The sequence below is a fragment of the Cucumis melo genome, chromosome 2 (assembly GCF_025177605.1).
Source record: "Cucumis melo cultivar AY chromosome 2, USDA_Cmelo_AY_1.0, whole genome shotgun sequence".
NCBI classification, from domain to species: Eukaryota; Viridiplantae; Streptophyta; class Magnoliopsida; order Cucurbitales; family Cucurbitaceae; genus Cucumis; species Cucumis melo.
The window spans coordinates 24,153,604-24,180,357 of NC_066858.1; the positions used below are offsets into that span (position 1 = coordinate 24,153,604).

The 26,754-nt window shown below is 35.8% G+C and overlaps 3 protein-coding genes across 14 annotated transcripts; all 3 read left to right on the plus strand.

The window, feature by feature from the left end:
- Positions 1 to 1,220: 1,220 nt before the first annotated feature.
- Positions 1,221 to 11,262, plus strand: LOC103494055 (uncharacterized). Of its 6 annotated transcripts, XM_051081062.1 has the most exons (9): positions 1,221 to 1,511; positions 2,069 to 3,512; positions 4,173 to 4,340; positions 4,841 to 5,410; positions 5,495 to 5,711; positions 5,865 to 8,382; positions 9,015 to 9,339; positions 9,924 to 10,090; positions 10,376 to 11,262. In XM_051081062.1, exons 2-7 carry the CDS (start codon positions 2,177 to 2,179, stop codon positions 9,042 to 9,044), a joined length of 4,839 nt encoding a protein of 1,612 aa, XP_050937019.1. In that variant the 5' UTR covers positions 1,221 to 1,511; positions 2,069 to 2,176; the 3' UTR covers positions 9,045 to 9,339; positions 9,924 to 10,090; positions 10,376 to 11,262. The 6 variants fall into 6 exon arrangements, with proteins under 6 accessions (XP_050937019.1, XP_050937018.1, XP_050937017.1 ...); XM_051081061.1 differs by having other exon boundaries at positions 4,841 to 5,711; positions 10,364 to 11,262; XM_051081060.1 differs by having other exon boundaries at positions 4,841 to 5,711.
- A 645-nt stretch (positions 11,263 to 11,907) lies between these two features.
- Positions 11,908 to 18,464, plus strand: LOC103494053 (uncharacterized). Of its 6 annotated transcripts, none has more exons than XM_051081066.1 (11): positions 11,908 to 12,115; positions 13,304 to 14,819; positions 14,905 to 14,986; positions 15,149 to 15,215; positions 15,665 to 15,850; positions 15,959 to 16,019; positions 16,655 to 17,336; positions 17,493 to 17,530; positions 17,643 to 17,704; positions 17,828 to 17,916; positions 18,022 to 18,464. In XM_051081066.1, the coding sequence occupies exons 2-7, from the start codon at positions 13,526 to 13,528 to the stop codon at positions 16,813 to 16,815; spliced, it is 1,851 nt and encodes a 616-aa protein (XP_050937023.1). In that variant the 5' UTR covers positions 11,908 to 12,115; positions 13,304 to 13,525; the 3' UTR covers positions 16,816 to 17,336; positions 17,493 to 17,530; positions 17,643 to 17,704; positions 17,828 to 17,916; positions 18,022 to 18,464. The 6 variants fall into 6 exon arrangements, with proteins under 6 accessions (XP_050937023.1, XP_050937022.1, XP_050937020.1 ...); XM_051081065.1 differs by having other exon boundaries at positions 16,655 to 17,116; XM_051081063.1 differs by having other exon boundaries at positions 16,655 to 17,116; positions 17,653 to 17,704.
- Positions 18,465 to 20,713: 2,249 nt separating this feature from the next.
- Positions 20,714 to 26,382, plus strand: LOC103494052 (protein LONGIFOLIA 2). Of its 2 annotated transcripts, XM_051081067.1 has the most exons (6): positions 20,757 to 20,985; positions 21,121 to 22,175; positions 22,733 to 22,791; positions 22,997 to 25,006; positions 25,083 to 25,233; positions 25,358 to 26,382. In XM_051081067.1, exons 2-6 carry the CDS (start codon positions 22,031 to 22,033, stop codon positions 26,134 to 26,136), a joined length of 3,144 nt encoding a protein of 1,047 aa, XP_050937024.1. In that variant the 5' UTR covers positions 20,757 to 20,985; positions 21,121 to 22,030; the 3' UTR covers positions 26,137 to 26,382. The 2 variants fall into 2 exon arrangements, with proteins under 2 accessions (XP_008453286.1, XP_050937024.1); XM_008455064.2 differs by having other exon boundaries at positions 20,714 to 22,175.
- Positions 26,383 to 26,754: the final 372 nt, after the last annotated feature.

A 26,754-nucleotide genomic window follows, 5' to 3' on the forward strand; every position in this document is an offset into this window, starting at 1 on the left:
CCCTTTTTAGTTTCCAGCTTAAGTGTGTGCCTCATTCACATGCTTAATGTTTACTTTGATTATTTAAGCTTCAGTATAGTTTTTTGATTCTTTCTTTTCTTCACTGTTTTTGTTTTGGTTTATTCTGTTTTCTACATTTGGATTAACCTTCAATCTATATATAGAACATAACCAAACTAAATATTCACCTTTTGTGTATCTAAAATTGATCCGTTGATTTGAATTGAGTCATTCAATTTGGCATCTCTTTTTTTTTTTTTTTTTTTTTTTTTTGGTTTCTTGAGACTAAATAATATTCATTATCAATAAGGTAATTACGTTTTAACTTTGGCCGTATTGAAAGATTTGTACCTTCTATCGTGAGGAAATAAGTATGTATCAAAGACGAGATCAAGTTTTTTGTTTTTTGATATCTTTTGTTTCTCAACCATACAACATCTCTCTCTGTGTATGCCATGCTTGCAATATCGTTTATCAAATAAGCTTGTCACAAACATAACTACAAATTGAAGTATAAAAGATTACACGATTTCAACGATAAGATAGTAATTATCATTTTAAAGGTTAATGGTTCAATCTCCAACCTTTTTGTTTAAAACGTTAAAATAATGTCTAACACAATAATTATCATGTCCCCTATAGGCCATATCGAGGGCGTCTAAAAATGATTAAGACATCCAATTATGGTTGAAAGTTTGAGGTTAACTTTATCATGATTTTTTTAAATATGACAATTGTGGAGATGTAAGATCAAATCTCCCACCTTAAATTTGAGTAGTGATTTTTATCATAAAACATACAAATAGTTTTGTATATAGCATATAACGTCATGGATTCAAACTTTTAAAACTTTTCAGTAACAACAATTGTGGATACGAGAATCAAACCTCTCAATTTTAAATCCAAATATAAAGCCAATTAAAAAAAATTAAAATTTAGCCAAAATCCCTAAGTTCTAGTAACTAACAAAAATTAGTCCTATATACTAAACACACTAATTCATAACGACAAGACTATAAGAATGTTTACAAATATAAGAAAATGTCGAAAATTATTGGCTTTAGTAGAAAGAGAGTAATTTTTTTCAAAAAAATAAAACATATTTTTATATTTATTTACTTATGTTTTATGTTCTTATTTTATTTTCTTGTATATAGAAAATATATATTGCAATCATATATATTTTTATTTAAGCTTTCATATATTTTCATTGGCGAACTATTTCTTTATTCTTACGCTTGGTTATAAGTCCGAAGGTCGGAATAGAATCACCTTCTAAGGATCAGATAGAGGAGAAGGAGAAGGAGAAGGAGAAGAAGAAGAAGCTTTTTCATTGGCCGTTTCTTCTAGGGTTGGAATCACCATTTTGTCACGCTCTTCTACTCTCTTTTCCTCCCAAAACCCTAGTACTCTTTCCAGTTTCAACACCCCAATCTTGGGTTTTTTCGTTTTAATCTCAAAAGTCCCGAATTACATGAACGTAGTCTCAAATTTCAATCTCAATTGATGCGGTAAGTGGTTCACAGTTCTTTTCTTGCTATTGGGGTTCTCTTGCTTTTCCTCGTTCGATTCGTTTTTCCGCTCTTGTGTTGTTTTTTTGCAAGATGGTAGTGGGGGTAGTCGGTGTTTTAGCTTTGGAATTCTTACTGTATATTGGTTGATGGGTTTGTGAGAATTGATGTGTTTTTCTGTTTTTTTATTTTTATTTTTATTTTTATTTTTTATTATGTATTATGGATTATGGAAAAGAAAACTGTGTGGGAGATGCATTATAGCTTAGGTATTTCAAGCATTTGCTTTTGCTTAACAAGGTAAATGTTAGTTATGGTTGTAAATGATGATGCTTGAGAAGTTCAAAGAGAAAAGAATAGTGATTTTTCTATCTATTTTTATTATTTTAAGCTTTTACTGGCACCGATGAATAAATCCCTTGTCTTGGTGTGTGTAGCTTCCTCACTGAAAGCATGCATGTGGCCATGGTTTGAAATTGTTTGCATGCATTTGCAATTTTAACTTGTGTACTTTGCTTCTGCTTGTTGATTATTTATTCTGCTTTATTGCTTGACAGGATCCTCTATTGGTGGCTTGAGCTGAAGAATGTGCCTGTGCCTTTGTGGTTCTTTTAACAAAATCCAACGTTGTACTAGAATACAATTCTAGTTTTATAGGATTTGAGATGTATGGTCAAGCAAATTATGCTTCTCAGTTTGGGCAGGGTCCTCAGAAACCGTGGCCACCTGCATACCAACAGCGTGCAGGAGCGCCTCCTCCGCCTCCTCCTCCTACCTCATATGTTCAACCAGGCCCTCCAATCCCATCACATCCTGTAACTCAACAAGCACCTGCGCCCCCACCTCAGGCTCAACCTCTACATTTGTCTCAGCCGGGTTCCCATGGCCCACCGCCTCCCTTCTGTCAGGGCCCATCCATTCAAGTGTTACCTGGCGGAATTACGAATATCCGTCCATATTTTCACACGTTTCCACCAGCCCATGGAAACACTCAAGTTTCTGTATTTAACTCAAATGCTCAGCAAAATGTACAACTTTCACACTCGGGAGCTCAAAATATGCATCATGTTCTACCTCCGCCGCCACCACTACCACCACCACCACCACCCCCTCCACCCCCTTCTCAAGCTCCCAATCCAGATTTATTACGGCCTCCGCAACCTTCTACTGTCGGATCTCTTCATCCTCCTTCACAAGGACAAGCTTTCTATGGAGCTTTAACTCATCAACCATTGCAACAAGGTGGTTTGCAGGTCTTTCCCTCTATTCCACCACACCCAACAACATCCACTTTTCCTACTCCCTCATCCAATTTTCTTGGAGATTCTCATCTGCTTCCAATGGCTCCTCCTCCTCCACCATCCTCTCCGCCACCTATTCCACCTTCTCCCCCTCCTCCCACCTCACCCTCTCCTTCAATTCCACACCCAGATTCTTCAAACTTATCGCATGGGTCTCACTTAGGTCCCAGTTCTACCGTTCATTATAGTAAAGACTTGAAGCCCTCTGAAATTGATCAAGGAGGTGCACCTCCCAGTCATTTAGGGGATAATGGACCCAAGCATGAAGAACATGGAAACTTAGAAGTTGGTAGTGGCCTCATGGTTTCTAAAGTGGACAATGAGATATTGTCAGATAAAGATTATGTGCAGGTTCTTCCTCCATCTCCACCTAAGCCAAAAGATGATAGAATTGTCAAGAAGATAGAAGTGTTATGTCAGCTCATTGCTGATAATGGTCCCAGTTTTGAAGACACAACTCGACAAAAGGAATTTGGTAATCCAGAGTTTGATTTTTTATTTGGTGGTGAACCAGGAAGCGAATCTGCAATTGCCCATGAATATTTCCTGAGGATGAAGATGAAATATAGTTTGGCTTCCAAAAATATAGAAATAACAGAAAAATCTCCATTGAGATATTTAAGAATTGAGCCACAGTCTGAGAATTTGACAGCGTCAGCAGCATCCCTTTCACCTGCAAACTCTGACATGGAGATGGAAGGTTAGTCTTAGTGTTGATTAATTTTTCCAATGCAGTGACTTGACATTGGTACTGGGTTTATTAGTCTTTTTTCTGGTTAATTGTTTTCCTTTACCATACACCGGCAGGAGCTATGACCATAAGAGCGCATTAACTTAGAGACACTCATGGCGAAATATATGGCCTAAGCAATTGTTTGTAGATTTACTAATCTGAAAACTTGCTACTATATCTATCACGTGAAAATATTATGATACTTTTGTTTCATAAAGTATGAAACTCAATTGCTTTGGTCTTAAACATGCTATTGATTCTATTCAAAAACATCTTTTGTGATCCTTTTTGTCTATTTTTACCTTAGTCGTAATGAAAATCCATTTTGTAATCCATGCAAGTACAATGTGTCATCTTGTATGTTTCTATCTGTTTATCTGTACTTCTGTCTTAGGGATTGCAGTTTCCTATGAAGATAATATCTCTACTTTAAGTTGATGGTTTTTTTTTTTTTATTGAATTTTAAGTGAAGATTTTGTTCAGATGGGAGATGAAAAAAAGGGATATGATTGCGATGGTGCTTATTTGTACTAAGTGCTCTGTTATTGCTTAATGAGAGTACCTTTTAGAGACTGGAATACTAACTTTCGCCTTTTTTGTGGGTGGTTTCCTATTGGTGGCTTCAAGATGACATCACCGTAGCTGATATAGAAGAAGGAACTAGTCACTTGTTTGGAATTCAAAGCTATGAGTGCAAACCAAGAAAAGAAGAGCATGATGCAAGGGATCTGGTACAATTACAAAAACCTGAAGTTTTGAGAAGCTGCAGCCCTGAAAAGGAGAAGGTAGCTGAAGGTATGCAGTTGCCCTTTTTCATTATATGTTTAATGGATTCGTGCATAGCAATTTTTTCTTTGTGATGCTGTGTTGCTTTCTATTTTATTGTCAAGAAAAATGATTGTTTCTTATTTGAAGGAAAATGTAAGAAAAAGTTATCTTATGACTTAAATGAACACGGAATAATGAAATAAGAGTTGTGTTTTTCTTGCTGCCTCTCTTACAAAAACGCATGCCAAGGCAGAGAATCGTCTCTTCTTCTCGGTAGGGTTCCACTACAGCCTACAGGTGATAGATAAGTGGTTCTGACATCTCCAAGAACTATCTGCTTATTGAATAAGAATTATGTTTTTCTTTCTTTCTACAAAAATGCGTTGATTTCGCCATATGCAGTTCGTCCAAGGTTTTTGATTTGTAGATTCTTTATGAAGGATTTTTCCCCTTCTTGTAATGATTGCATTGCTGCTATTCTTCCTCATTTTTGTGTGTTTAATAAGAATCCATACTTCTTTTTTAAGATGGAGGGCCAAAACTTCTGCTCAACCACGAAAAATCTGGCAGCATTGCAGCTTGCCAAGTTCACAGCCCTGTCAGAAGTACTGCTGGAGTTGCTGGGCATCCACCAGGAAACGATTTTGAGAATTCTCTTATCAGCTTACAAAATGACAAAGGTCTAGCCGGTGAAGTAGCATCTTCCGCAGCCACTATTTCTAGTCAGTCTACTGCACTTATTACAGGTGGCAGCCCATTTAGACTTATACAGGACTATGCGTCCGATGAAAATTCAGAAAGTGATGAGGATTCACACCATACAGATGTCCATTTCGTCGCTATCTCACCTTCCACTCCTGCTTATTCCAAGACTTCTGGCAAAGACACTGGTGATCTGACCACTCTTGGGTCAAAAGGTTCTTGCCAGGTTCAGTGGAGTTATGTTCCACCTTGTGAATTCTCAATGCCCGAACCTGGTGCTCAGTTCCACTCAGAATCACCAAAACAGGTTATTGATGCTACTGAGGCAAATGTCCAAAAGACAGGGAATGAACAAAGCTACAACGACCAACATAATCAAATTGATACTGTCACAGGTACGAAGTCTTTGGATGCAATGAATGTTCGTAGTGTTGATGTTCCCCAAGATACTGACAAGTTACAAAAGGAAAATGATGCAGAAAAGGGGAGGTTGGGATCGTCTCCTATAAAGATAGATGAATTTGGAAGATTAGTCAGAGAAGGTGGCAGTGATAGCGATTCTGATGATTTACACTATAGAAGGAGACATAAGAGTAGAAGATCTAGAAATAGTAGTGAAAGCCGTTCTCCTGTCGATAGAAGGAGGGGGCGAAGGAGTCCTCGGAGAAGAAGGGAGAGGCGAAGTCGTTCTCGCAGGTAACAATTCTTTTTCCCGCATGCATATATTGCTTGAAAGTTAAACCATGAGTTAATTTATTCAATGTTGTTAAGGACCAATTTACCATGAGCATCAACTTAGATGTTCACTCATTTCATTTTAATAGAAATTTTTCTCTTCTATCATTTCAGTTGGTCTCCTCGTAACCAAAGAGACAGAAGCAGATCTCCTGTCGGCAGGCGTACAAGCCAGTTTAGTAATGAGAATAAGAGACGAGATAAGGGTATGGTACGGAAATGTTTTGACTTTCAGCGAGGTAGGTGCTATAGAGGAGCATCTTGTCGCTATGTGCACCATGAACCCAACAAGAACGATGGTCCAAGATTTCATAGGAGCAAACATCACGATGTTCATCCAACTTCCAAGAATATAAAGATAAGAGAGGACACTATGAACATGTCTAGGGAAGTATCAGATCTTGGGCATACTAAAGTTGAGAATCAGGAGAGCATCCTGCACAATGTATCCCCAAAAAAGGATACTCATGACTGGAAGACAGATAGTCCTACTGGTGATCCAGATTCATTTGTAACTAAGTGTCAAAGTTCGAGCGACAGAACTGGCTTAGTTCAGGATGCATTAATTTGTTCAGAACCAGCTGAGGCCATCCACGTTCATGCCAACGATGATGGTCAAGAAGCAAAGAAGTGTTACGAGCAACCTTCAGTTACGGCCTCCTCACAATGCATGGGCAATGCTGATACTGAGAAATTATCTGGTGATATTTCCATGAGCACGCTAACTTCTGTAGAGAATTCCGTGGCTCAGCAATCCAACACGTTTGTTGCAGAGCTTCAATCTTCCAATGACCTTTCGCACCAGATGGATGGTTCTTTTGTCTCCAATTTATTACCGGATCAAGTAACTGCAGTTACCTCCAATAAAGCTCCTGAATGCGAACACTTTACAGATAGAACTTCATCCATTAAGCCACAGTTTGATACCAGTTCTGCTATTCAGCTACCTTTGACCTCACAAATTTTATCAGAGTCTCCAGTACCAAAACCATATTCTGCTACTGCTCCAGTTAGTGCTACTGATGATGCTCATTCTCTTACTGAGCTGCCTCCTCCACCGCCTCTCATAATTTCACATGTCAGTAGTGCTGAGATCTCAATGCCTGCCCCCTATAATTTTGTGTCACAAAATTTGTCCTTTCCTCCTAACTCTTCACTACCAATAGGTTTTCATCCTCACCATGGTATGGTGTCCATTCAACCATCTCACTATCAAAGCACTTCTTTACTGCCTCCGAAACCATTGTATAATTCATTGGCTCCTGTAACTACCAATGCTGGTATGCCAATGCAATTCCATCAGAGTCATTTGTCTCAAGGACGTGACCTGGGTTCTCAGTCTGCTATGAGTTCCCAGCCATTGGAGCTGCATTCTCATTCTAAGCTTGGTGAGTCCCCTGTGCAAGAGCCTTATAGAGCTCCTCCAATGCACTTGGATGAGATTAGATCAATTGCCCCAGTTGCAAATAATCGACCTACTCAACCTTTTGGATTCCCAAGCTTTCAGAATGAAGAAAACCATGGACGGACTTCTGTGGAGATGAATTCTTCCAGTTTTTTTCCTCAACGAAACTTTAGCGATCACTCTATGCCTGCTACAAATGCAAATAGAATGCAACCTTCTGGGGACAATTTTCCTCCTACTGAATTTCGAAGTTCATTTTCACAGTTTCAACCTTATTCACGGTTTCAACAGCCATTGTATACCTCACAACCTGCACACGATAGCTTGTTTCGTGACCCAAGCCAGATTGGTAGTATCTCTCGGCATTATCCCGATCCTCTAAGCAGGAGCCATCCGTCTTTGCTTCCTGAATATGGGGGTTTGGGAATTACCACGTATCATAATCCTTACGCGTCTACTTTTGAGAAGCCACTTAGCTCCAGTTTCAGATCTAACTTTTTGAACTTTGGGAATGATGCACCTAGTGGTGATATATGTAGTTCTACTTTCAATATGAGCAGTGTTCACATCGATGGGCAAGGTACTAATTATGTTGGATCTAGGCAGACAGTTGCTTCTCCAAATTCCACAAAACCTTTGGGGAAACTCTTGTCTGGTACAGACGGTGATCAATATGATCCACTCTTCGACAGCATTGAGCCATCATCACCTATAACCAAGAAATCTGATCGTGGTCAAAAGCTGAAAAAAGCAAGGGAATCTGATACGATGGCAAGACTTGGTGGTTCCCATAAACTACTAGATGTGGAGGAGAACAACAAGCATAAGGAAGTCGCTGCTGTGACTTCAACTACTTCTCTGGAGAATGATGAATTTGGAGAGACAGGAGATGCAGAAGCTGGTGCTGTTGAGAATGACCTTGACGATGAAGCAAACTTATCTGGAGAAATTGAAATCGATCAGGTCAAGTCCTCTGAGAAGAGCAAGAAATCCAAAGGTTCCAGGTCTCTAAAGCTTTTTAGGATTGCTATTGCTGATTTTGTCAAGGAAGTTCTAAAACCATCATGGCGACAAGGCAACATGAGCAAGGAAGCTTTTAAGACAATTGTCAAGAAGACTGTTGATAAGGTATCTGGAGCTATGAAGAGTCACCAAATACCCAAGTCTCAAGCAAAGATAAATCGATACATTGATTCATCACAACGAAAACTGACAAAGCTTGTCATGGTGAGAGCTCTCCTTCTTAAATGAATCAGGAGTGTGGTACCTATCTTAGAACATTATACAGTATACAGTCAATTTGTTTACAATTTTATTTGCTTCTTGAAGCTATGAAAAACTTTTTTGTGAAAATAGATCAATTATTTATGAAAATTTGGTGGCTAACATTTGAAACTGAAAAAGAAAAAACGGTAGCAAACTACTGTGGCAACTTCTTGGTGAACTTTTGATCTTATGTATTATTTTTTGTTTTTCATTAATTTTATAGCAGAAAGATAAATGATGTATCGTTTGGAACTCGTTCCGTTTGACTACAATTTTTAACAATATGGAAAAGCAAATCTAGATGAATTGATTTTTCACGTATGCATGCAATAGGTTTTACAAAACAATTTTCTAAAAGGTGATTGATAGATGGCTAAAATTAATTTCCTAGAATGTTATATGAACCCATCAGTTTATGGCCTTTTTATGATTTGTGTGCCCATTGAAGAGGGTTCTACCTCTGCTTGAAATATCACATTTATTCAATTGAAGTCTGTTTCTCTTTTTGAAATGTTATTATTCTGTTTATTCTTTTCTCTGGGATTATTTATTCTATACTTATAGCATTAATACTGTCCTCATACGTTATGCAGGGTTACGTCGACAAGTACGTTAAGACATAGTAACATGATGAATGAAGGCTGCAATGCTAATGTGGTGGACTATGAATGCCAGGTTATTATGGTTGCTTCTCCTCTTGTTCAGTGTATATCAGGAATCATGCATTTGTCCTGGACATCATCTGCAGTGGATGGATAGATGATAGATCCAAGGTGTCGGTTGAAATGTCGGTCAGAGTTAGTCATGGTCCTGGAGATTCTGGAGAAAGGATGAAGCTTATAAAATGTCGAGCATCGTGACATAAGTTCTTTAGCATATGATTCTCATTATATTCCTGAGGTTGCAGCAAAATAACATGTATGTAATTTGTTTTCCTGAAAAATATACTAAGTAGCCTTTTTGTACTTTCTATATATATGATTGGTGCAGTAAATGTTTGCAAATGGATGATATGGGATTGTCCTTTTTTGAAGTTGTAGTGGTGTATAGTTATTCCACATACTCTAGTTTGTTTGCAAACACATTAGAGAGAGATGTTAATTTTAATGAGTAGATAGGAACTCGTTTTTTCAAGAGATTAACTAATATTATGAACAGTGATTTTTTTTTTGTTTTGAATCCTGTGACCCCTAAAAATGAGTTCACACATGCCTCAATCAACCCGTCTCTTGAATAGACATGTTTGGTTTGGACGAAAACTATCCTACTTTCTGAATTCGTATTATTTATATTTTATGAATTTACTTAAAACTACAATGATTTTCTTGAAATGGGTTTTAGTGTCTTCCAATTGTTTATGTTAATGTTCAGTTATGTTGGAATGCATTATCTTACTTCAAGGGATTAATATGGAAGAAAAAATTGAAAGACCTGAAAGTTTGCTTTGGATTTCGATCATGATAAAAAATATTACTTATTCTTCCTCCTTGGATTTACTGCAGGAAACAACTAAGTGATGTGATATTACTTTGATTTTTATGAAAACTCTGTTCATGCTTCTGGTTTAAGGACCCACTGAGGAACATTGCATCATCCCTCAACCATTTAGTGGCCATTGACTTCCTTAAAGTTGCACTTTCCGGTCGTATTCTCAATTTATGGATATAAGGTATGTTTAGGAGGAACAAATTGTATTAGCACCAAAACACATTTGCTTTCGTACTTCTGTAGATTGTTTAACTCAAGTAGGATGAGTACATATGTTCAAAATTTTGTATAAGTTTAGGTCCTGTCTTGTATATTCCTTGTGTTAACAATGACAAGAAAATGATAATGTTGAGCTTCTAAATGACAAAGACTTGTTTCACAATCTGAATTATTTGCACGGTTGAGTACTGTAAAACCACGAGTTTGTGCTAACTTATTGAAAAATGGTTTTGAGGCTTGTTTTCAGTGAGATTGATCTTGAGCTTTGGGGGATCCTTATTTTCTATCTGCAACATTTTGACTGTGTTGGGAAAAAAGGATAGTCCAGCCTCTGAGTTCGTAACTCTTTGACTGGTTATCAACGTTGCTGGAGAATTCTGAACAGAAAGGGAGCTTAGAGAATTATTGCCTCTATAGATGAAATTTGACTACTACCCTGGAGTTTAATCTTATGCGCACATGGTTTTATGTTTTCTAGAAGAGAAGCTAGAGAAGTTAATGTTGGCAGTTGAACATGTTAGTCTGATCTTTTCTTGAATTTTTAATCTGTTTGGGGGGCGGCGAGAGAAGCATTACAACTGATTGAGATACAAGGTTTGCAGTTGAGCTTCCTTTTCACTTGAATTGAAGGATGATAATTTTCAAAGATTTATCTTGTTCTTAGAGCTACAAGACACTCTAGTTATGACACAACATCTGTCATGTCTTTTACTGTTAAGCCACGAAGTGATATAGTTTCCTCTAGCTACAATCTGGTTGCTGTCATTGAAGGCTAGAATCTTGCTAATCTTGTTTCCTGGTGATTCAGCTGGGAGGAGACAGATATGGTTCCAAATATGGGTTCTACCAGCAAAATATGTTACACCCGTAATGTTGTTGAGGAGCAACTTTTTTTATATCTATTCCATCTGATTCATTTATTAATCTAATGTGATAGTGCTAACATATTTTGTAACGTTTAGGGTCACTTTTTTGAACAATAGAGGAGCTTAGTTAGGATTAAAGGATGGTAGATTCATCAGCTCCATTAATATATGTGATCATATATATCACTTAAGTTATGCTTAATAAATTCTCAATAAAATGGAAAGATAGGTGGCATATCTTATTTAAATGTCCACTCCATTTGATCGATACCAAGAGTAGTTACATTTCTTGCTGGAAAATCACATGACCATAGTCAACGTAGATTTGAATGTCCTCTAATTATCACCCTCGATACAACATCGAACGTTGTAAAATTTCTTCTTTGTATTCAATGATCTAAAATTATCAGGTACATTGTTCCAACTTTTAATAAGATAGTTTGTATATCCACAAATATGTATTCGTACAATGACATGTCCAATAATAAGATGAGTTTGCATATTCACAAATCTGTATTCGTACAATGACATGTCCAACATAAAGTTATGTAGATCAAAGAAAATAACATACACCAATCTCATTAAGAATAGACATTAAGAATAGACACCCTATCGCAATTAAACAGCTAATTTTTCTAATTTTCTTATTTCAAACATTTTTGTAAAGCTTTGTACATTCTTTTGCTTATACAAATATCTATCAGAATTAACATTGACTCTATGGTTATATCAAAATTGAATCTTACATCATTCTATCAATATTCTAATCTTCGTAGACTAAAATAAAACATAAACTTATTTTTGAAGGTTAACGTAGAAATCACACAAAGCCTAAAACAAAAGAGGAACAAAACTTGTTTGGTGATACGAATAGTATAACCTTATCGATAATTTAACAAAACCAAACCGGATTATCTTTTATCCAAGAATAACGCTTCGCAACCTACGATGAAAAAAGATCTCAAGGGGCGGGGCGGGGCGGCTCGCGGGAGTTCTAACTTCTACTTCAAAATTCTCTCAGTTTCTCATTCAAATCCTTTCGTCTCTTCTTCTTCTTTTGCAAAATTGGAACCAAATTCTTTGTTCTTCTTTCAGATCCTGACCACTTTCACCTTCTCAGGGTTTCTTTCTCATCTCTAGTCTCCGTTTTTCCCGATTATTTTTTTGCTTTAATTATCGCATTGATTATTTGCTTTTTTAATTTTTTTTTTTTTTTTATGTTCTCGGCCTTCTTCTTCCTGTTCTTAATATTTCTTCTCGTCTTTGCGGTTGGGAATGAGGTGTGAAGTTAGAGGTTGAGCTATACAACATATGGTGCAGCAGAGATATGGTTGTGCTATATAACATTTAAGAATTCAGTTGTCTTGATATTGGAGGAAGTATATTTCTTTTTGGTTTGTTTAGTATTCGATTGGGTCTGGAAAACAGTTGATAATACTGTGAATAGGGGATATGCGCAAGGGCATTGAGGCATTGGGAGTTTAGAACTTAAATTCACAATATCTGGTGCACTTTGGTTACCTTATCCTTTAGGGACCTACTTTGAATTTTACAGATGCCTCGAGTGCATTATATTTTTATTGTTTGCATGTCAGTGTACCTATACGTGACTTTAGGTTTTTTATTTTACTAATAATAAGTTCCATTTTAGATGTTCGATTATGTAATGGAAAAATTGGGAAGGTTTGTTTTAACTTAAATTATCTTTTTTGATCTTTTGGTGTCTTAGATTGTAATGTTATTTCACCTTATATTAGTAATTTGAGAAGTTCCATTTTTCTTTAGGAAAATTATGTGCTCTATGTTTACCTCTGTTCCCTATTGAAATTATATATGGGTTGGTAGTTATCTGTTGGTTTGTTGTGATTAGATTTGGTCAGGGAAAACTTAGTTTTGGTATTTGGGAAATGTTTTATACTAATGGAACGGTTTGCTTTTTATTTCAAACGCAATTCTTTTGGTGTTTGGGGTTCTCCCCTGTTTACAATTATTAATGAAATGTTTCTTTTACCAAAAAAAAAAGAAAATATAATTCATTGATAATATGAAAATTAATTATCTTGGAGCCACACAAACCCAAACGAGATGAAAGATGTCTATCATGCCCATGAATTTTGGAGAGCTTAAACTAGTGGATCCATTTTTATACAATATACTTTTGACCATGTATCGCATGTTTCGAAATCTCTCCTGCTTTCATTGGTACATGTAGAATTATTTCAATTTTCAATTGAAAAACTGGTGGAATTATGTCTCATGGAGTTTATTTGGTTTCTTTCCATATGTTTTTCTTTCTGCTGCCACTGAAGTTTACAACGAAGTCAAAGGATGGAATTCTGGAATAATTAACACCATATACCTTCACAAGCTCACTAGTCTTAGGCTTTGAGGAAGACAGGTTCAGAATTATGGTGGTTAAGGAAGTTCTTTGACTGAGAATGTTAAGATTTCTAGAAGTGTTCAGATTTTTCCTTTGAAATTCATTTCATCAGCGGAGTTACTCTATCATAGATTAGACTTTAGAGCAGGTGATGGAAATGGCCGTTTGCGATGCAAAAGCTAGTTTGGAAAAGAAAAGGAAACGAAAGCAGAGAAGAAGAGGTAAGACCACCAGAGACGATAACAAAGGTTGCAATCCTGCTGAAGATAATGCTTCAGTAGAAAATAATGTTTCTCAAGAATCTCTAAATGGAATGTGCTTGAACATGGTCCCAGAAATGAGGCAATCTCAGTTAGAAGTAAATTTGTTAGGAGAAAAGAATCAGGAGAAGCACGATGATTTACAATGTGGAGAAGCTACTGGAATATCTGTCTTGACCCCCTTGAATGTTGAAATTCTTAAAGAAGATGACGAGACATCTACTTCCCCAAATGTAGACTTTTGTTTGGCAGAAGGGAAGGAAAATTCTTCAGTTCCCAAGGATCCAGATGGGAACGGTACTAATATGGTTAAAAGAGATGATGAACGTACAGAGACCATGGATCATTCAGCTCCTTCAAGCCATGTTGAATCCCAAAGGACAAGGAAAAAAAGGCGGCGGCGTAGAAAGAGGAAGTCGGTAGAATCCCCTAAAAAATGTTTGGAAACCAATATGGAGGATGAAAATAAAGTTTCTCTATTGATCCATTCTCATGAAGAGGAGACAAATAACCACCCTAAAAAATTTGTAGTAGAAGAGGTTATGAATGGTGTTCTGTTGGAAGAATCAGTTGACTGCACAATTAGTAAAAAAACAGAGTTGGTGTCTGCAAATATCGAGGAAAGTTCCATGGTTGTTGCAGGTCCTAAGAAGTCCAAGGATTTCGAAAATGTTAAGATGGTTAAAGAAGATGATGGCTGCTTAGAGACTAAGTATTCCTTGGCTCAATCAAACAATGATGATAACCCTGGCAAAAGAAAAAGAGAGGTAACAATAGCAAAAGGTCGAAGAGGCAGAAAATTTGCAGATACCTTTGAAGAAAGTTTGAATTTTTATGTGAAAGACACTAAGAAAGATGCTGCATTCAACTGTGTAAATGAAGAGGGTGCAACTAGTATGCATGAGCATTCTACCACCACCAAGATAGTAAAAGATGTAATGGTGGAAGAAGTGTTAGTCAACTGTTCTGTGGGTGCCCATACATCAGATGTGAAGGAGAGAGAGGAAACCATAAAGAAGAAGGTTCCTCATTCGTTGGCCTGTGATGCAACAAATGATAACATCAGTGCAACTGGTTTGTCAAAGAAAAAACTTCTCATACTTGATGTAAATGGACTGCTCGTAGATTTTGTTCCATATTTTCCAGATGGATATACTCCAGACTTCGTTATATCACGCAAAGCAGGTGAAAGAAAACACATCTAGATGTGGCCTTTATGTTTAATGAATGTCAAACCCATTATTTACTTGGCTATATTTTTTTTTTCCAGTGTTTAAGAGGCCCTTCTGCGATGAATTCCTACAGTTTTGTTTTGAGAGATTTGAAGTGGGGATATGGTCATCGAGAACCTGGTAGTTCAATCTAAATGTGGTCAATTGATTTCTGTTTCGATTAATATGGTTTCAAATATGATTTCCAGTTGTCTTTCTTTATGGTACATATGTAATGTTGTCTTTAACTTCAAAATCATAGCCTTGACACTATTCATCCTTATCTCGTGTTATTTTCTACAGGAGGAACCTGGACATGTTAGTAAGGTTTCTTATGAGAGATTCCAGACGCAAGCTACTTTTTTGCTGGGTAAGCCAAGTCATAGCTTCACAAAAGTAGGAGTATACATCACTTTCCTTCTAAGGAATTTTGAGGTCGCATTTTACATTTTAGGATTGCTTATATTCTTAATCATTTTTTCTAGATTAGTTTGCGTACATTGTTAAGTTAGTAATGGTAGAATGAATATTATTTTTACTGGAAAGTGGCATACACAACCTGATTAAAACTATCAATTGTTTATTTTTGCCTACATTGTTAAGTTCTGTTTATTTTGAGCTTTGATATGAGAAATCAAGATAAGTCTAAGTATATCAACGTAGAATTGTGGCACTTCATAAATGAAGAACAAGCAACTTTAATCTAAGTGACATAATCTATCGACTGTTTTTTTTTCTTTTTTGGTTGCATCAATTATCTGGTTTCCCCACCAACAAGTTTCATATGCTTCTACAACAATGCAAACATGGTTAATGCAGGATCAATCACACTGTACTACTACAAGGTTCACCACTATTGAAAATGATAGGAAGCCCCTTGTTCTGAAGGAACTGAAAAAAATATGGGAAAATTTGGAACCATATCTTCCATGGAAAAAGGGGGAGTTCAATGAGTCGAATACTTTATTGTTGGATGATTCACCGTACAAGGCCCTACGTAATCCAGTCAGTTGAAAACCTCTACTTTTTTTTTCATTTGAGGTCATGAACTCTTTCAATTGCTTTGAAGCTAATTTAATAGTTTCTCTGTCTTTGTTTATCATCATTTTTCAGCCTAATACTGCTGTATTTCCCACTTCATATCGGTACAAGGACAGTGATGATACATCATTAGGTAAGAGCTGTGCCACATGCGTAATGAGCTGAAATTATTGGTGAATTGTTGCATACAGTTGAAGAATAGTGTAGATTATTTTCTGTTTTTCCTCTTCTTCTTCTTCTTCTTCTGAAAGTAGCTGGACATGTCTGGGAATACTTTCATGCATCTTAACTTTTAGGAATTCCTCCCTCTTTAGTGGTTCTGGATATTTTCTTAACGTCATCTTCAATCATTTTCATGAAACTAAAATCCTTGCTTTTATTTTTTTCGAACCGGAGCGACTTTTGTCCTTGCTTTTATGAAATCAAGTTAATAAATAATAACCGTTGGTCATAGATTCTTGTAAAGACATATATTTGTCATTCAATATAATTTTTAATCTGTTTTTAGTTTAAAATTAAGATGATATTTGAAATATACAAGATTATTGATTTTCTTTGATATGTATTTGCTCCAGACTCTAGTACTCACCCCTGAATGTTTCTTAGAGTCCTGGGTGGTCAATTATGTATGTATTGAACGTCCGTTTACAGGCTTTTGGAATTTCCATCTTTTGTTTCTGCTTTAACCACAGTTTTTCTTTTTCTTTTCCTTTTCTCATGATTACTGTCAATCTTTTGGCAATGTCTTTAACATTTAGTCTTCCACAGGGCCTGGTGGTGATCTTCGTACTTATTTGGAGGGTGTTTACGCGGCAGAAAATGTTCAAAAATATGTTGAACAGAATCCATTTGGTCAAAAACCCATATCTGAATCTAGTCCATCTTGGAAATTCTACCGTAAGATTATAGAGAGTGAGCAGGAAAGATGATGTAGGTGTTCATTGGCTCACATATGAAGTCCGCTCTAACTTCCCAAGTAAATGTAGCTTTTATGATCTGGAATCGTTTCTGCGACACGATTCCCACATGCTGGTGATTAGTTCTCATGAAAGACGTGGCCATATATTTAAAAATTGGTTCACATGATTATTTGCTATATAGTAGTTCATCCTCTGCCATAGTTGGATAACCGTTGCTTAGCTTTCAAGATTAGAAGAGCCAGCCTTTGATCCCTTCTATATACTTCGTTAGTTTTATGTTTCTTTGTGGCCAATTTTGTCAACTAATCCGGTGAGTACAGATTCACCGTTTTTCTTAATGATATTTACTTTTAGTTGTAGATTACGAGCACACAGAGAGTTTTTACTTGCTAGAAATACGTAGCTAGAAATTGAGTTTACTCTAGTCAAAATGTTGCATTGTATTTGTAATTTGTATAAACGTTTACGGCTTGTAGTTTGAAATTTGTTTCTGACGAGGGATGGAAGATTCAAAGCAATGATCTGACAATGTAATTTCATTCATTTTAGACACTTTTGTTGTGTATTTTGTCGCTTATGAAGGTTAATTCGTACAATGTTTGGTTATCTCATATATCTTTGCATTTAGAAAAAAAATTGACTTTGACGTATACTTTCATTTCTTGCTTTCAAACTTCTTCGATCAGGTTCTGAAGAGAAAAATAAATCCTTGGATGCATTCTAGGTACGTTTATGCAGACTACTCAAATGTTCAATAACAAGTTGTCACATGGTAACTTTTCTTTATTGAAAAAGGATGTTTTTCTAATATATTTTTCTTTTCATCTGTGATTAAGGGAATTTCAGCTATGCTGCATCTAAGTATTGATGCGGTTCTGAATTAAGGTCATCATTGAAGGTCGGTCAGCAGGCATTTCCTTTGTTCTGTTGATGTAAAAAGGAAAATTCTTGGGGTTGAATGCTTTTGCATATGTTATAAATTTACTAATAAATATTAATTTCTTATGTCTGCCACAATTAGCTTCTGCTGATGATTGACATTGACAAATGTGGGAGAATTCGTCGGACATGACTCTCAGCTTCTAAAGAGTGATCAATTCAAGGGAGCAGGTATGTTCATGTCTTCTTGTTGGAAATATATGGTTTATGTGTCCACAAGCGTCTCAGTTGAGACCCATTTTGGTCCCCTTTCTCATGGCTGGGCCCAAATGACAGCTCGGTTAAGGCCCAATAAGTGCTATTCATCGCCACACTTGGCAAGAGAGAAGAGGCTCATCCCAAGTCATCATTGTGGGAAATGGAATGAGACTTGAAATTGAGAAATTTTTGAAAATCCCTCTTGAATTATTCTTTTTGAAGTGATTGTTCTTTTGGAAAAATTACTGCTTACACACTGGTTATAAGAGTTTCTAAATAGTGTTTTTAGTGGTTAAAAAGTTTCATCATGAAAGTTGATCATTAAAAACTCAGCATTATGAAGTCAGTAGGTTATTCTTATGAACTATTTGACACATGATGTTGATAGAGGATTGAACTTCCAATCTCTAGGAAAGAAAGCATTGAACTTCCAATCTCTAGGAAAGAAAGTATTGTCAATTGTTATTGAGCTAAGATTACTTTGATTTATGCACTATAATATTTGATTGTGATTCTATGTATTTTTTCTTAGTTATATGGGGATTCAAACTTCCAACAACTTGATCAAACACACCTGCTTTACGTAGTAAAGCTATGTTCTAATTGGCAATTTTATAACGAGTTTTAGAGACTGTAAACTTCACCTGCTTTAATTATTTGAGCTATATTTAGGTTAATGTATGAACAAACTCATGTATATGATAATGGTTTAAATGCATATATACTGTGAATTTGTTGAAACATCATTGATGTGTCAACGTGAAATGGTTGGATAATTGGTTTTTGAAAGGCAACAAAAATCAAAAGTGGGGAAAATGACTTTGATTGGTCACTACATCTTGTCTAACACAGGTTGAACATACCACGCCTACCCCCTTTTCTCTTTTTGATTAGTTTATTATATATGATCAAAATGATTGGTTTTTGCTCTATATTAATTACCATATTCTTTATCTTTTGGATACCAAAAATATAAAAAATGTGTGTTTGAATTAACATTTTAAGTGCTCGTAGAGAGTTATGAGTGTTTATTTTCTCTCTTTTGAAGTTGAGTATTCGGTAAATGATTTAAAGTTGATGATTAAAAGAAGCAATCGATTGGGAAATATTTAAGACTTACTATTTGTATTTGATGGTTGTGTACTTTTAGGTCATGTTATTAATCCGAATTAAAACACTACTTTATTCCTAATGAGATTCTATTTTCCTAATGAGATTCTATTGATGGTTGACTTTAATTAGTTTCAATTATAAATATAATTGAATTGTTTTAAATCATATTTGCTTAGAATTATAAGTTTTTCTCATTTAATTGTTGTCGTTTTGATCTTAATAGTAACCACAATGGAAAAGATATGCGATAAACAATATTTGTAACAATAACAATCAATCGATGACTATATCCTTTACATTTAGATTGAACATCAAATGTAGATTATTTAGACATGACCATTTCACCAAATGACTAACCACTTGGAAGAAAATGCAGTCAAATGCACAATTTCAACTAAAATCCATCGATATCATACACCTATACTACTCCAAATAATGACATATTTATTACTTAAAAATTAGAGATTAAAGACGTGATTTGATGATGATGTTATATATATATATATATATAAATAAAGTTATTGATATGTTGTGTCTGTTTGGTACGTACATATTTATTAATTATTATGGCCTGCATGTGGAACATTGGCAGTGTTTAGTAGTTATTGCTATTATTATTATATTTCCCTCCCACTAATATTCTCTACTGAACGTTGAATCTAAAAATTTTATTGACGAAATGCTTTATAGTTTGGTAAAAATAATTTTAAAAACATAAGATCGAACTAATTCCTAATATTGTATATATATATATATATAAAGAGCATAAAATTGACATGGACTCAAGTTTTTTGAACATATACTAAAGTTACCAGTATGCATATAGTATTATACGTGAAAGTTGTTCTTTTTTTTATTATTACATTACATCATCACTTTGTATTATTAAAAATCTAAAAACTTTGACATGTTTGTTTGTAGCAACTCTTTGACAGCTACACCTTTTGTCTTAGCTATGTATGATTTTTTTTTTTTATAGAAAGAAAGGCTTTCAAATTATTAATATACTCTTCTATAGTATAACTACTTTTTCTAAAAGTGAAATTTTCTTTTTATAATTTTTTTCTTTTTAAAATAAATTCAAACATTTCTTTTAAATTCACACTTGAGAAAACTTTAAACATTTATTATAATCTCGGGTTAAAATGTGAGTTCTATTAACATAGATCTATGAACTTATCCACCAAACATGAACTTAAAAAGAGATAGTGATGATGATACCTCAAAAACTATACGATATTTCAAATGTTTCATTAAGGTTAAATTTTGGAAAAAAAGTGAACTTCACCTTCTATTAAAAAGTATCTATACGGAAGTTCGATCCTCTACCTATGATTGTTGTACTTTTTATGATATTTTTGAACTATTAATATGGTTGTATTAGAATGTTGAACTAAACATTAGATTTAAACATCATCAAATCTATTTTCATACTCAATGATAGTCTCGAAACATTTATGAGACGTCAACAACAATATTGGAACCTTTGAAACAAAAAAGATTCTTTTGACAACAAAGAAAGGAAGTTCTGAGGGTATATACCATTTAATCTATAATTAATTAACAAATCACACCAACCAATTTGAAACTATAGTAATGAAATGTGAATGAGACCAAAAAGTATGAATAGATGAAAGCTGTGAGAATGAAAAAAAAAAATTATATAGGATCTTCATTCATTTAGTTGAGAATGAAATTGAGCCCCACACTTTATACAAAAAGTCCACAAAAATTTGTATTATATGCAAACACTTAGCTAGCAACCACAATGGATTGGAAAAAAGAAAACCCTGTTGAATTCTCCAATTAACCACATGATCTGTTTTGTGGGAATAAAAATGGAAAGCAAAAGCTCTGATCTTTACTGTACTGTTGGAATTCTCCTCAAAAACCCACAATCTGATCCGTTTGAAGAACCTCCAGGAGAAGGTTAAAGGGATATTCTTCTTCTTCTTCTTCTTCTTCTTGTTGATTTTCTCTGTTTTTCAGTACTAAATGGGATACGTTCTTTATTCTTTTCTCTTCTTTTGAGTTTTTGACAAAGTCACATGGACATTTGGACAGTTTGAGACCCACCCACATCCGCATTCCACATGGATGCCTCAGATATGGCCGATTAGATTGGGGCACATTTGATCTGACCCACTAGTTACATCTCTCTCTCTCTCTCTCTCTCTCTCTCTCTCTCTCTCTCTCTCTCTCTCTTCTCGTTATTGTTTTATTTTGTTGACCAGTCTTCTCTGATTGTTATACAATTCATGCTTTCTTCTACCTGTTTTTATATTCACTTATAGTAATACATTCAATTGTAGGACGCCGGGAGAAAATTCCTATTACCGGTTTTCTCTTTGATTCTTTTTCCCATTATAAGTAATTGCTGATACTTTGAATGTTCTGTATTTGCCTTCGAAATCAGATGATTCTTGTTTTGTTTCTGGGTCTCTTCTTCTACTTGGTTTGATTCTCTAGAGGTGTCGTCTTTCTTTTGTTGCTTTGAAGTATTATGATATTGGGAGTATTCCATGCCATACCCAATTGGTAAATTTTGTGGGATCAAGATTTGCATTGCAAAATCAGTGTGGTGTGATCTGAGAGAGATTGGTGTTTTGAGAAGTAATTAGCTGGAAAAAGATCTGTTGATTTAATACATGGTATAAACAAGGAAGTATTTCAAATTTTATTATATACAGCCTTTACTCTTTCCATTTTGAGACTGATAGGGGAGTATAGATTATGCTTAAACTTCTCATATTTAAGGCGAGGCACGAAAAAGAGAAGGAATTCAGATTCTTGTTGAGCACTCCAGTCCCAGAAACTGATGTGTTGATTTATTCTGGGATCATAATGAAGCTCAGAATTCTCAATATCGAGACTCAAAAGGCACAAGTTTTTGATATGGAAGTTCAATCTTAGAGGTCTAAGGAGAAACTTTTGGAGTGTAATTTGTTAGTCATTTGAGAAGTGAATAGTAGATATGGCTGGAAAACTTCTACACTCCTTGGCAGATGACAATCCTGATTTGCGCAAGCAAATAGGATGTATGACTGGTATTTTCAACCTATTTGATCGTCACAATGCGATCACCACGAAGCGAATTAGTCACAAGAGGCTTCCTCCTGGTAATTATCTAAACTATGTTTACTTCTTGTAACTGTCGTTTTACAATCATCTTTTTTGCTTATCCCGTGGACTTTTATGTGTTCAACATTTGATTTTCATTCTTATTTCCATTTTCTCTCTTAACAATGCATCATTGGTTTTGAATGTTCCTTTCCATGTCGAAGAGTCCTAATTGGCCTCAAAAGAAGGAAGTAAGGTTTAATAATCTGTATGTCTGTCCGTCAGATTTTTTTTGCAATCAAATGCTGAATTGCTTATTTTCGTAAATATGCCAAATACATCATGAAAACCATGGAAAAGATAATAAAAGAAATACTTCAATTACTACTTCTGGTTTGAAGTTTGAACTCCCATTCATGTTTTTACTGGTAATCGTGTATGGAACTATGTGGCATTGACTATGGGTATTGTTTAAAGGCATTTCGAGTCACAGTGTTCCTCATCCATATGCCATTAAATCATTCTCTAGTTTTTTTTTCGTTTCTATTTTTTTCCTCCGCTTTTACAAACTTTTGAACTCTATACGTCACTCAATATCTAATCTTGTCTTGTACAGGTCATTCCCAATCAAATCCTGGCGAGTTGGTTGGTACTGTACATCAAGAGAAACCAAATGTAAGAGCCTAATTTTCTTATGCCAACTTTTCTTTTGATTTGATAGCAACAGAAGCATTCGTTGGAAAGATACTTTTGCAATCAATTCAAACATCACCTCACTCCTGACTTATTACTCGAATCCCATCTTGATTCTAATATTAAAACTAGTTATATTGCATGCCTATTTGTGTAAATGATGAGATTTAAAGTTATTTCATAACAGGAGTCAAGTCTGAATGAGAATGTGAATAACAAGCAAAGCATGCCTGCAGAATCATCCAGAGACTCTCTCTCCTCCTGTTCATCATCTTTGTCCTCTATGGACTGCAATAAAACTACACAACTAGAAGCCTTGTCCTTTTCCAGGACCAATATTGTTGAAAGTCCCTCAATAGGGTTGCCATTGGACCCCTTGAATACCTATAACTATTCAGAGAGGCACCCATTCAATATCAAACATGTAGTACAAGATTCTATGCATAGAGAAGTAAGAACATCATTTGTTAAAATGACAGACGATGATGACTTTGGTTATAATGTAAAACATAGAGACTCTCCAAGACCCCCTCCAATGTCCAAATGTGCAGAAGTTTCTTCAAGGGTTGCAAGAAGACATAAACAAGATGTTCCAATTGATATTGAGGAATCTTTTAGAGTTCTCGCTAAACTAAAAGATGCATCCTGGAACTTCAATCAAGCTACGAGATGTCCAACATCAGCATGTGAAACTGAAGCAACACATGAAAAGAATTTACTTTCAAGGGATTTGCGGCGGCTTTCTTATGATGGTAGAGAAAGAAGTCAATCCTCCTTTGAATCAAGAAACCCCAAGTCAAGCCCTAAACTGAAAGAGCTCCCTAGACTATCACTGGACAGCAGGGAGACTTCTGCATGTAGGAATTTTCAAAATACTAGCGGCTCTACTGATGAATCCCCCGATCTACATCATTCTTCTGGCAATCAGAAGCGGCTGCCTAGTGTTGTAGCAAAATTGATGGGTCTAGAAACATTGCCCGATACATTTTCGACTGCAGATACTCAATATTGTGGTGAAACTTTGACAAAATCATTAGAATCTAGAAAACTGAAAATATCTGCCTCCGACAAAAGCTTATCTAAATGCCCAACTTCACCAAGGCGAAAAAATCATGATTTGATTAGGAAACCTATTCAAACTTCTAGGCTCCCTGTTGAAACTGCACCTTGGAGGAAGCTAGATGGAACTCGAGTTACTAAAAGCATAGCTCTTAGGCATGTAAAAAGTCCAGGACCAAGCTCCACCCCTGCAGTTCATGGTGAAGTCGAGATGAAGCTGAAAGATCTTGAATTTGAACAATCCAGTAAGGATCTGAGATCACTTAAAAAAATACTTGAGGCAATTCAAAGTAGGGCACTATCAGAAATTGAAAACGGAGAGCGAACTTCAGTTTTTGGAATTCAAAGGAACCAAGAACCAATTTCTTCTAGTCCCAATCAAAAAACCAGGTTGATGAGCCAGCGAAACAGACGGAGCAGTGTAGTTGTTACCTCCACTTCTTGTGCACCTAATTATTCAAAGGCATATGAACCTCCAATTATCATCATGAGACCTGCTAAACCTGTTGAAAAATCAGTTATATCAACCCCAGTGATTCAAATGGATCGCTTCCCTGTTCCCCATAAGCTTCAAAATGAAGGATTTGAGGATAATAAAAAGGGCTCTAACAATGGCGAAACCAGAGCACGCGTTCCTAAAAGCACACAGAAGAAGCTTGCTGTCATTACCCCCGAGAAGAAGTCAATTTCTAGAAATATACGATCGCCTCAAACTTCTTCAAAACCTCAACTTGCACCTAAAGAAAGAAACAAAAACTCAATAAAAAGTTCAGATTCTGTTAGTCCAAGACTGAGACATGGGAAGTTTGAGGTGGAGAAACGATCTCATCCCCCTAAATCTGATGCAAACAAATCCAAAAGGAGAATGAAGCAGACAGATTCGAGTTCACACTGTGGAAAGATAAAACCCACGTCTTCCAATATAAGACAGTGTGATGATCCATCGAGTGAAATGAGCAATGAACCAGGAATTCTGAGTTACCAAAGTGATGACATGACCCAACGATCAGATGCTAGTTTATCCTTGGATTCAAAGATGGATGTTGAGGTGACCAGCAGCACGCAATCAACCGAGATTGATGACAGCCAACAAGCCACGGAGACTGTTGAACTCTTAACACCTTGCTCAGTTAAAAAGGTATCCTTCTTGTGTTGGTTTTCTTTTCATTCATCTTTTAAATGCTCATCACTAAGTAATATTTTTGCTTGATCAGTTATCAATGGTGGCCAGTAGTGAAGATGGGTCGACGGTAGAACAAGATGCAATAGCACTAGAGCATCCCAGTCCTGTCTCTGTTCTCGATGGCTCGTTATATAGAGATGATGAAGCATCTCCTGTGAAAAAAATTACGATTTCACTTCATGGTAAACTCCAGTTATTCTAACCATCTGCGGCAGCTGCTTTGTCAAAAGTTATTAGGCCAATTAAACTGCCTTGGTAGTTTTATTTGTTTCATCTGATTTTGCTCTATGACTTGGTGTCTCGTAGGTGATGAATCACTAGATTCTATTGAGAGGCGCAGTGAAGACCAGTGCAACATTTCAGATGACATCTTTGTAAATCCTTTGGTTTTAAATCATAATGTGGAGATAGACAGTATGAATTTTGAAAATATTGGAGATCTGATTCGGAAGTTTGGCCATTTGAACTCGCATCATGATGAAGGAGAAAAAGATTATAACCGATTGTTGTGTGAGAATACTAGTCCAGATCACATATACATATCGGAGATACTATTAGCTTCCGGTATTCTACTCCGAGATCTAGGCTCTGACCTGACCACATTTCAGCTTCATCCTTATGGTAATCCCATCGATCAAGAGTTATTCTTCGTTTTGGAGAAAACAAAGGTGGGTGGCCTACTGCCGAAAGAAGGGTTCAGCCCAGCAAGAGCTTCCTATTCAAACAGGGAGAAATTTGATAGGAAGCTCATATTTGATGCTGTAAATGAGATACTAAGTGAACATTTGGCTCTCATTGATGGTGGTTCTCCTGAGCCATGGTTGAAACCAACAAAGATTGCAAAAGAAGCTTTTAGCGGGCAAAAGATTTTGAAGCATTTGTGTAATGAAATAGAACAGTTTCAAGCTAAGAAGTTCAGATGCAACTTCGACAACATGAAGGATGACTCAATGAGCATTCTGCAAGACGATTTGATGCGCCAATCAAGGAGTTGGACAAATTTCCAAGGTGACGTCTATGATGTTGTGTTAGATGTCGAGCGGTCAATATTCAAAGACTTGGTTAATGAGATCATTGTTTGGTGAAGCAGAATTTTGGAAGACAAAACTATAGGGGTATGCATTGGCTAGTTTTGCTTGCATTCCTACTAGTTTTCCATCCTTGATATTTGCTGTCTTACAGTGAAAACATAAACATCTGCTCTTTCATCCCCTAATTTTTTGGTGTAAAGCTCAATAATTTGTGATAATTAGTTCTGAGCTGGTTGGTTGTGCAATATACTTGACCACAAGAATCAAAATCAATGAAAATACTTTGTTCCTATTTCATTCTTTCACCTTTGCACTTCCAACAGTTACTTGTTTCATTTAAGTACATTCATCTATTCTTCTTAAGTTACTTGTAGATAAGACAAATGGATAAGCTTTTGTAGGTAAGTCTAGCAGATCAAAAAGCTTAAGTTAAAAGGGAGAAGCTTTTGAGTTTCCTTTGTTATTGTTATAAAAAGGAGATCCCCTACAACAAATATAGGCTATTTTTGTGATAGAATGATCAGGTTCTATGAACATAACTTGGTGGATGATAATACATCAACTACTATACTGTGTGTTGTTGGATTTCTATTCCTGCAACTGTTGAACTTGAAAGAACAAAAAGAAAAAGCCTGAGATAAATATATAAAGTAACAAATATGAACTGCACTT

Coding starts and splice junctions, on each gene's coding strand:
- LOC103494052 (XM_008455064.2), top strand. CDS start 22,031: ATGGCTGGAAAACTTCTACACTCCTTGGCAGATGACAATCCTGATTTG. Junction 22,792..22,996: donor TACATCAAGAGAAACCAAAT/GTAAGAGCCTAA, acceptor ATTTCATAACAG/GAGTCAAGTCTGAATGAGAA. Junction 25,234..25,357: donor AATTACGATTTCACTTCATG/GTAAACTCCAGT, acceptor GGTGTCTCGTAG/GTGATGAATCACTAGATTCT.
- LOC103494055 (XM_051081061.1), top strand. CDS start 2,177: ATGTATGGTCAAGCAAATTATGCTTCTCAGTTTGGGCAGGGTCCTCAG. Junction 5,712..5,864: donor AGGCGAAGTCGTTCTCGCAG/GTAACAATTCTT, acceptor CTATCATTTCAG/TTGGTCTCCTCGTAACCAAA. Junction 8,383..9,014: donor AACTGACAAAGCTTGTCATG/GTGAGAGCTCTC, acceptor TACGTTATGCAG/GGTTACGTCGACAAGTACGT.
- LOC103494053 (XM_008455066.3), top strand. CDS start 13,526: ATGGAAATGGCCGTTTGCGATGCAAAAGCTAGTTTGGAAAAGAAAAGG. Junction 14,820..14,904: donor CGTTATATCACGCAAAGCAG/GTGAAAGAAAAC, acceptor TTTTTTTTCCAG/TGTTTAAGAGGCCCTTCTGC. Junction 15,216..15,664: donor GCAAGCTACTTTTTTGCTGG/GTAAGCCAAGTC, acceptor TGGTTAATGCAG/GATCAATCACACTGTACTAC.